Here is a 10,621-nt window from a genome sequence, read left to right as displayed (position 1 = left end):
CATTCATATATTGTTGAAAATCAAAACTCCAGTCCATCCTATCCTGACATGTTGATTTTGCGGTAACAAAACAGGCTCCTTTCAATCTACTGGTCATAACAGACTCTGAAGAATTCAGATATAATCAACAATAACAATTTATTATGCCAGGCAGGTACAACACTAATTAAATCATAGAATGCACATACAAAGAAAATCCAAGATGATCAATATAATATAATAAAAAAAAACCACAAAGTTTATCATACCTGGCAAATCGAGACACACACTTGCAGTGTGGATAGTTCTGGTTACAGATGCAATCCTGAGTCTTTTGCATGTTCACCTTATATACCCAGATGTAACAAAGCCAATGGTCAGTGAGAAACTTGGTTTGTTTGTTTTCTCGTGACTGAAGAGAGCATCAAATGGGATCTTTTCTATCTGTAAACAAGATTCCCTGAGAAAGTCACACCTCTTAGAGAATTGCAGGTTATGTCCTAAAGTTACAAAGCTCTAATACACTCTTTGTTAGGTTTGAAGGAACTAGACCTTTTACCCATCGCAGCATGACCTTTAAAACAATACTAAACATGATGATCAAGTCGTCATAACATGACAATAAATGATATAATAAATGAATAAATGAAACAGTATGAAATATGTAAGGACATTTCCAGTGGTCAGGGCCTGAAGAGATGAAGAGGAGGGGAGAGGTGTGATAAGAAGAGGGGGTTCAGTTCCTGGGCATCAACAACCTCTGATGGGAGGGCAGGATATCATTCCTCGGGATCTAGCAAAAAATGGGGTTTAATTGTTTTGTGTCCCAGCATCACAAACACACTCAGTTCGTAGTACTTTTCCAGCTGCCTTACAGCATATCTGGGTGGTCATAATGTCTGGAATCCGGGTTTTTGGGACACTCCTTGGTTTTCCATTACTTATTTGCAAACTTCCCATTGTCTTTTAAACTGTTCATCCTGTTGTCCTGCAGTGCAAGGGCTTGTGGGAAATCAAAAATCCACTGTAGAAATTCAATATCCATATAAAAATATGTCCATATTTTGTGATTTTTACTTTTTCCATAAATCATTATTATTAGTCACCCTTTATGTCTGTCACTGGGTTTTGCAAATATCTAACCCATACAAGTATTAAAAAGTGCTTGTCAACGTTGACAACACAGTATTTAATCATTTAAATAAGTACAGTGTTTTTTCCATTTCCTGAAAAACAGTGAATTTGGACAGCGACGATATGCAAATTGTGATCTTTGGGTTTTCTTGAAAATGACAGCCATGTGTGTTGAAGCAGGGATATAAGTAACCTTTTAAATAATGTGGAGATATAGGAACAGTATTGAGTACTGCTGCATTAGAGGCATCGATCAGAAGCAGTGGAAGGCTATAACTTCTTGATGCATCATAGATCAGTCTACTCATGCCAAGAGATTAGCGATTCTGTCCAGGACCCTTTTCTAAAACAGATTAACCCCCTTAAACAGTTTTATTAGTGACATCACAACCACACACATCATCAATGACATATCAAATCATGAAGCTTGTGGGAATAAACAGACCTATTAACTTGTATTTATAATTAAAACATTTACTGCACTTTCTGTTCTATATGCGCAAAATACAGCTTTTCATAGAAGGTTAATACTGTTTGATTACAGTCTTGAAAAAACTACTTTTACTACTACTACTACTGTGCCTATACTTTTGCAGGCACAGATTTTTGTTCTCATCTACTTTTAATTCCTACGCACCTATCCATTACCTACAGGTGCGCGAGACTAAATGTTTATTGACTAAATGCACAAGTACCTTTTCACAGTGTGTCACTCGATCACTTTACAGTAAAATACTGGCAGCAACAGTTCAAGACAATTTATTAAAGTTTATTAAAAGAATATTGTTTGGTGACAGTGTTGTTAAATTCACTTTCATGGTCATGGTAGTTTGGTCCAGTTTTGGGACACACCTTTAGCAAATAGTGAGCTTTTTACGAGATTAGTAACAATAACAATAGTCACATATCCCTATATAGAGACAGAGGTCAAACTTATCTTGGAGTATTGGGAGTATTATCTTGGAGAGTATTGAATTCTCTGGCCATGTGTGATGATTTACATAAAAAGTGCATTCTTTTTTTCTCATGGGCACTGGGTTCCCCATCAAAGTTTTTGAAGCGAATCATCTGAACTGTAAATGTCATGTGACCATAATTGTGTAGGAAATGACTTGCCCAGTAGCAAGCAACCCAAATGTCCTCTTTAGCAAAAGAACAAGATAAACATTTTAAACTTTTTTACAGACACACCTAAAATCAAACCATGTATACACATATGCAAGTTAAATATCACTGAGGCCGCGGTGCTTCCTGTTGGCCTCACAAAGAAGACAAATGGACACATGGAGAGACAGGAATGACTATCATAACACTGTGTGTAAATGTAGTGCGTGGGGAAAAAGTCCAGTCTAATTCAGTTTTACAAGAGAAAACGTACAAAAGTTTATAGGCAGTAAGAGAACATCTTTATTAAATATTATTTTTTAATGTTTACACCTATAGTATACAGATATACAAAATCCTTTTAATTAGTCAACTCATGTTTTCGATAAAATGCATTGGTTTTACATTTAGTGTAGTTTAACACTAGCTTAACTACAATATTCTTTTAAAAGCCCACAACCATTTTCCACAAGTTTATTAGAAAAAGTGAGAATGTCCACACATTTGTCTCCTCAAATTCTTCTCTTTGTCCAAACTGAAAAAACAATAACAAAACAAATGCACATTAGAGTTATTTTACATTTGGGTAATCAACAGCAATATGTTAACTTTTTAGTGAACTTTTTGGGTGAACAAAAATAAGTTATTTAGCATAAAAATACACAAAAAATAAGTGTTGAAATCTGTCCTTACCTTACCAATGGTAAGCCTATAGTAATCATTGAGCTATCAGGTACGATTTTGTGGGAAATGTTGTTGTGATGACATTTCATAAGTACAGCCATAAAGTAAAAGTAATCAATTACTTTTAACTGTTGCTTAATTATATGGTAATTTCTGTCCAGTTTTTATGATCACAACTAAATAAACACTATTTCACGCTTTATCTCACCTTCTATACTGAGTGATGTTGGTATGACATAGAGATGATCTCCAGCATCAGAGTCCTGATCATAGAAGTGTTGAAGAAGCACACCTTTCACCATCTCTCGGCTCAGAGTGTAGCACACCAACTGTTCATTTTCTGAAGGGATGATGAACTGTAGCTCAAACTGAGCGGTTTCATCCCTTCATTTAAAACCGAGCATTAGAACCAGCTTCATTTCTTGCCAAATTTCACAGTTAAAGCCTGTGCTACACCTCGATCTCTTCACATCAAAAACTGTTACTGCACTGTGTTACGCTGATGTTGTGAACAAAGCAGTTTAAAATGGTGCGAACAGTGGTGTAAACAGAATTAGGTGTAAAATGTAACAGTGGAGTGTGAAATTGAGTCACCTAAAATTGTTTATGGTAACATTGGAGAAGTAGCGTGCCAACGCAGGAGAAGAATTGTAGACTGATGTTAGCTGAAGAGAGGTCAGGGAGAGAAAGAGAGAGAGAAATCTGGTTATAATACAGACAAAAAAAATGAACTAATGGTTTGATTAAGTGTCTGAAACAAATAGTCCACGACCAAAATCAGTTTGCATAAATGATGGGGAACCATCTCCCCTTCGTTCTGACACTCAGTACTGGAGCACCACAAGGTCGTGTGCTGAGTCCTCTTTCCTATTCACTCTACATCCAAGGCACCACATCAATGCGGCAGGGCTGTGTTATATCTAAATACAATAAAGTACTGATCTCATTCCAGGGACCACAGTTCTCAAGACAAGCAGCTCCAGACTTCTAAACAGTTTTTATCAATGTGCCATCACAGAACTGAACTCTTTAGAGTTTAAAGGGGACAACATTACTCATTACCATCATAAGCTTTTGGCATTTGTGCAACAATTTGAAAGACTTCGAGACGATATACACACCGATATAAGTTATAAGATTTGTTGTACAGCTGTACAATGAAAATAATTATATTCTGTTCTATTCACTTAAAAGCAGCATTACACAGTTTCATCCTCACTGCATGCTTTAGATGTTTCAATGCAAACACCCACTTTAGGTCATAGGGCACTTCAGTACTGAGCTGTTTTGTTGAATCGGGTGCAAAGAATCTGGCATCCATGTGTCGATAATCATGATGAACCAAGGATTTATTTTGATAAACTTTGTCGCATCCAAAATAAAAGTTTGTGTTTACATAATATATGTCTGTGTACTGTGCATATTTATTTTGTATTTATTAACACAAAAACATACACATACGTGCATATACAGTATATTTAGGAAATATTGAGAACGTACTTATTTACCAATAATTGAAATTATATATAAATGTTTATTCATTTTTATATTTTATGTTTCTTAAATATATGCATGAATGTGTTTGTGTTTATAAATACAAAATAATATATGTCTCTGCACTGTGCATATTAATTATGTGAACACAAACGTTTGTTCTGGATGCGATTAATCACGATTAATGGTTTGACAGCCCTAAAATCTACATATACACATTTTATATGCTTATGTTGTGTATGTGGGTGGGCAAAAACTACTGCATCACTCTCTCTCTCCTACACTGAGTTTAACCTTCAGAGAAACAGATAAAGCACAATGGCATTTTTATCAGTTGATAACTTGCACTTCACATACAAGAAAGAGCACAAAAACAATGGGCCTCATTCATGAAACATTCGTAAATTCTGAGTAATTTGCGAGTAAAACAGACCTTCCCGAAAACTTTCCTCCGGATTCACAAATACTTCGTAAACGTCAGATCTCATAGTAAAATGTGTGTATGTTAATGAATTCCAATCATTCGTAAACACGGCGCGCATGCACGCTCACTCACAATTAGCATAATCCCGCCTATGATTCTAAAGCTACGCAAATTACGTATCTAGGAATGCTGGATTCCTCTGGACTTCATTCTCTGGTTTGGCTACATTGTATTGCATGAATGCATAAGAGACTAATAGGCTGTATGCTTATCAATAAATTAATCAATTAAACTGCGTCCACCAAAGTGTTTTTAGCCAGCTAAAATAATAATACCTGGTGCTCTTCTGAAAACGACCAGCTGGTGGCGCCTGAGAACGCTTTGGAGGCTCTGCGCTCCGGAGATGTGTTGGTTGCTGTGATTTAGAATATCCGCAACAGTTAGCTTACTTGTTATTAGTATCTTATTTTTGAAAATTATTACTGAATATGAAAATGCAGTAATAATATTAACTTCTCCATGGATGATGGTTGGTCAATATAGTGTTTGTCCCGCCTCTTTTCCACCGTGATTGGACGGCTGTGTAAAACAGGACAGTGACGAGCTCTGCGTTTTACCCAAAGTTAAAAAGTAAAAAATGATAAAAGACAGGGCAAAATAACTCGTGAAATATCATTAGGATACATTTGTAGTTTGGATAGTTTGTCTAAAATAATACAGAACGTTACGTGCACTTTTACGCAATATTTACACATGGTATGGAGCAGGCGTACATTTCTTTCGTACCAACTAACATTTTGAAAATACGAACATTTTCATGAATCCGAAAATTTACGACAAATGACGAACGATTTACACAAAAAATCGTTCTGCTCGTGTTTCATGAATGAAGCTCAATGTGCGTAAAACAAATCTATGTCATCCAAGCGACATGAACTGTAAAATAAGTTTCTTAAAGAAATCTTGCTCAAATGTATTTAAAGTAAAGTCAGCCAATCTGTGAATGTATTAACAGTCTTTCGCATGCATGCTTCTCATATACAGCTTATATAGTGACAGCATTTCACATGTAAATGAATTGATAATGTTTTGTAAATTTCATGTCTAGATTATGTCTCACCTGTTGTTTTAGTTGTTCTAGCAGTTTCTCCGATTCATCTGGTTGAGTTAAAGGGTGTGAAGTGAAACTGTTATTGGCAAGAGTAAAGTTCCCTCTGAAGAAGCGCTCCACCACAAATGATGATCTGTCATATTTCTCATCTTCATTGTCGTAACCAGCTTTGTGACACAGAAAGAACATAAAAACCCACTTGTTTATTTCAGTAATTACTTTCAACAGTTTTTAAAATGATCATAATCATAACTTGGATTATTTTTATATAAAATTACATTGGATAGTTCTGAGACGATACCACTTTAGCAGCTCGCATTACAGCCTGCCTAGAAGACATCTCAGCTTAGATTAAAGAGCATCACCTCCAGCTGAACCCTGCCAAGACAGAACTACTCGTGTTTCCCACGGTGCAACACAATCTCACCATCCAACTTGGCAATACCACAATCACTCCTTCCAAAATAGCCAGGTTGAACTACTGCAATGCTCTCCTTGCTGGTCTTCCGGCAAAGGCTATCAAACTACTACAGCTGGTTCAGAACGCAGCAGCACGCCTTGTCATCCAACAGAACAAAAAGTCACTAATGCTTGCCTACAAGACTATCACTGGATCTGCACTGGCATACTTTCACATCCTCCTACACCCCATCAAGAACCATGTGTTCAGCAAACGAGCAGCGTCTTGTATTGCCTTCTCAAAACGGCTCTCCCACTCATTCTCCTTCACAACTCCTTCCTGGTGGAACATTCTTCCTAACTCAGTCAGGTAAACCGCATCTCTCACAACATTCAAAAAACTACTTAAACCATCTCTTCTGTGAATACTTGACAGACAAATGAGAGAGAAAAAACACTAACCCTCTCTCTTTCTCTCAACAGGTATTGTTCTGGCTTTTGTCAAAACGAGTAACTTTGTATTAGCACCTATTGTGTTATTGCTCCTGTATGACATATCGCTGTATTTCTCCCAGAACTCTCTGTAAGTCGCTTTGGATAAAAGTGTCTGCTAAATGACTAAATGTAAATNTTGTTTCTATCTGCAATTATTTGCAGAGAATGAAAACTGGAGAAACAAGTCAAAATAACAGAAAAGCTGTTCTGTATTTTTCAGACCTCAAATACTGCAAAGAAAACTAGTTCATCTTCACTTTTAAGCAGTACAAGTTATTTTTTATGTGATAACCTGGATTTTTATCACAGTTTTCATGTGTCTTGTCATGCTGTCAGTCTTTTACATTGTTATATGACTTTGTCACGTGTCTGATTTTGTCAAAATTCAACAGACACTGGAACGGCCACAATACATCTAGAAATGCTGATTAAATAAAAAATTTTTGAATGGTTTCTCTTATAGGAGAAATAAGAGAATAAACATTCCCACCTTTGTCCCAGAAGCCCGAATCTTTTCAACATAGTCCCAGACTATTTGAGGGGAAATTCGTCCACCTACTTGAATGTTCTCAGGCAAATCCTGCAAACACAATTACAGATATTTATAGTACATACATTCGGGTACCAGACACATTTGGAATACATTTATAAAATACCATTTACCTGTGTAAGGTGGTCCAGTATCCCAGAGACCGGATAAGCTTTTGTTAGAAACTTGGCTACAGCATGCATGTCAACAAAACCGCCCCACAGATTCTCCAAGTTGCTGAGAAACGTAGCTGTATCTTCTTTGGTACTCAGACTATCTGACCTGTGGGACAATTTTGTTGTAGATCGTTTTTTTCTTTTCTGGATGTAGAACGGAATCATTTAATTTAGGGCACATGTCAGGAATCTCACCTGGTTTCAGGAAACAAATTGAGAAGGCCTTCCTCCATGGCTCTTAAAGAGAGATCATCTATCAGTGCTGATGAAGATGTTGTGGATTGCTGAGATTCGTCTGCAGCACTAGACTGCCTCCTCACCACTGTTGTAGCCACTTTCACCACCTTTGTATTGGGTTCCTCTGAAGGTGGAGGCATACGGCCTTGACAGAAACATTAGCATTGTTATTTTCCACAGAATAACTCAAGAAACGCTGTATTTGAACTAAAGTAAAGGATTTTTACCTGTGCAGATTTTGCAGTTGAGGTCAAAAAGATGAGACTTGTGCAAGCTGGTGGTATCGATAGATTTCTTAGGACTGTCTGCTTTCTTTGCTACTGTCTCGGGGGGGTTTTCCTCGGGCACTTCTGTTGCTTTCGGCACCGGCTCGGGCTGTGAACATAGGAGGAATGAATAGAATAAGAGAGCCAACTGACTTGTGCCAGGTTGGAGAATAGTACTGAGATGTATAGAATGCAGCAAAGTCCCAAATCTCACCTCAGCCTCTATGGCCTCCGGTGCCTTGGCAGGTTCCTGGTTCTCTATTTCAATTTCCCCTTTGTGGGTGATTTTAGTGATGGGGCGTCTCTCTGCTTCTCGCTGCTCTTTCTCGATCATTTCAATCGTCTGTCGACAAACATCACTAGGGTTAATATTGGCTGCATTGTTGTAAAAATACAGCCATGCATCTGATGTTACCTTACAAAAATTAATGTTTTTGCTATTACTGGGTATATATTTAACATTTTCAATACACTTTTAACTTCTCAAACTGATTCTGGACTGACTGTACTACATCGAGACATACTGCATTAAAACAGTTCTGGGTTTTACTAACATGTCGATTCTCTCTTTGTCTCCAAGCAGCAAGTTCCTTAGAGGCCAGCTCTTCTGCAGTCATACGCACCAAATCCGCAGGGGACACTTCCCCTTTTAGCACACGCTTGAATAACACCTGCAAAATAGCATTAATTTACGTTAACATAGCATTATGTTCTAAAAATAGTTTTAGGCTTCACAAAGAAAATGCTTTGTTGTTATCAGTAGATGCTAAAATACTTGCATTATTTTTGGCATCTTTCAGGTTGAATGTCAAACTTCTGTATTTATTTTTGTATTTACTGTCAACGCCCTGAAACAGAGCGAAAAGCTCTTTCTCCGTCCTTCGGGCCAACTCGGCGGGCTTGTCCGAAGAAATCTTCATATCGGAATCCTTCAGTCTACAAACATTTACATGAACAGCAACATAACATGTTTCAGATAAAGGACAGGCACATGTTTCAAAACCCTCAAAAAATCCATTCAATCACTTTATAAGAATGTAACAATTCCCTTGAAAAAACCCACGCACCGTTTTAGAAGAATCTCTTCCAGAGAATCCCGTACGCTGCGTCTGATCTGTCCGGTGGACGGTTTCTTGGAGCTTACAGGGGACACTTTGACTTTCTTCGCTTCGTGCTTCACATTACCTCCTGCAAAAGGTCAACTCAAGAAACTCAGGGATCATTATTTGACTATTTATTTTATACACTTAATAACAAAAGAGAAATATCCATACCACTTTTCTGGGCTGAATCTTCAGACGGTCGTCTGTCTCCTACATCCTGAATTAAAAAAAGAAATGATTTTTTTTGTTTCTATGATAGTACAGTACAATAAGGTGCAATGCAGTGTGCCACATGATCCAAAGTGAATCTGGTGTGCCGTATCAGTGGCTAAAGAGTTGTTGGTGAGTGCGGACATTTCTCATTTACATCTACACTTGTGAGGGACCATCGACACACACTGGGTGAAAACCATTTGACCACTTCACACTAGGGGTGTAACGATATATTGTGGCACAATACATTACTATATAAAGAAATAACAACATGCATGTATCGTCCTGCGTCAACAATGTTTTTATTTGTGCTTTTACTGCTTTAAAACATAGTTTAATTTTCTGTGACAGAGCTATTCAATTTTTATCATTCACACAGAAGTTCAATTAAAACGTCAATGTTCAACTGAATGTCAATTCCATAACAACTTACAAAATGTTACAGAAAAGTTTCATTCTTTTTCAAAATGTCGTTATACGCATTAAACTGTGAACGCCATTTCACCTATTGTAAAAAAAATCACGTGTATCCTTACACCCCTACTTCACACCCATGTGGAAAAACACAGAACGGCAGATATACAGACCCATTAAAAGACAGCTGGTGACTACTACCACACAAACCAAAAGCTGAATCAAAAAGGACAAAAGTATCAAATAAAATTGTATATAAATTTACTATTATATAATTTATTTATAATTTTAATTATATAAACTATATAGATAAACATTACAGGCACCCTTTCCTTTTTAACATGCTGGGCGACAGCTGCAGCAGTTTCTCTAAATGCTATTTTTGGACCAGGGAGGAAGTTCTGAAAGTTCATCAAACTCATAACATTTTCATCAGTACATCAGTCTCCATACCATAACAGTAAATGTTAACAACACTGCCAAAATGCTATTAGCTTTACGTATTCTAAAAGTGAAGGACAAACTTCATTGAATCTTCATTGTAAGTCCTCATAACTTGATTTACACTCAAACAATGCATGAAAATATACAGACAATGGGCCTCATTCATGAAACACGAGCAGAACGATTTTTTGTGTAAATCGTTCGTAAAGTAGTTTTGACGTAAATTTTCGGATTCATGAAAAATTTCAAAATGTTAGTTGGTACGTAAAAAAATGTACGCCTGCTCCATGCCACGTGTAAATAGTGTGTAAAACTGCACGTAACGTTCTGTATTATTTTAGACAAACTGATGACACTGCATTTTGATGCACTATGTATCCTAATGATATTTCACGAGTTATTTTGTCTTTTATCA

At 36.9% G+C, this 10,621-nt stretch overlaps 2 protein-coding genes across 2 annotated transcripts; both read right to left on the bottom strand.

Annotated features, from left to right (window-relative positions):
• Positions 1–1,292: 1,292 nt before the first annotated feature.
• Positions 1,293–6,119, bottom strand: LOC130565208 (TPA-induced transmembrane protein-like). Its single transcript, XM_057351793.1, has 4 exons — positions 5,940–6,119; positions 3,496–3,566; positions 3,110–3,285; positions 1,293–2,752 (listed from the first exon to the last, which is right to left on the bottom strand). The coding sequence occupies exons 1-4, from the start codon at positions 6,117–6,119 to the stop codon at positions 2,730–2,732; spliced, it is 450 nt and encodes a 149-aa protein (XP_057207776.1). The 3' UTR covers positions 1,293–2,729.
• A 932-nt stretch (positions 6,120–7,051) lies between these two features.
• LOC130564709 (PHD finger protein 3-like) lies at positions 7,052–9,370 on the bottom strand. The gene is made up of 9 exons (XM_057351044.1): positions 9,307–9,370; positions 9,100–9,220; positions 8,812–8,968; positions 8,587–8,703; positions 8,247–8,375; positions 7,994–8,141; positions 7,725–7,911; positions 7,488–7,635; positions 7,052–7,404 (listed from the first exon to the last, which is right to left on the bottom strand). The coding sequence occupies exons 3-9, from the start codon at positions 8,950–8,952 to the stop codon at positions 7,282–7,284; spliced, it is 993 nt and encodes a 330-aa protein (XP_057207027.1). The 5' UTR covers positions 8,953–8,968; positions 9,100–9,220; positions 9,307–9,370; the 3' UTR covers positions 7,052–7,281.
• Between the last annotated feature and the right edge of the window lie 1,251 nt (positions 9,371–10,621).

Source organism: Triplophysa rosa, linkage group LG14, assembly GCF_024868665.1.
Source record: "Triplophysa rosa linkage group LG14, Trosa_1v2, whole genome shotgun sequence".
Lineage (NCBI taxonomy): Eukaryota > Metazoa > Chordata > Actinopteri > Cypriniformes > Nemacheilidae > Triplophysa > Triplophysa rosa.
This window is presented reverse-complemented; position numbering and strand designations above follow the sequence as displayed.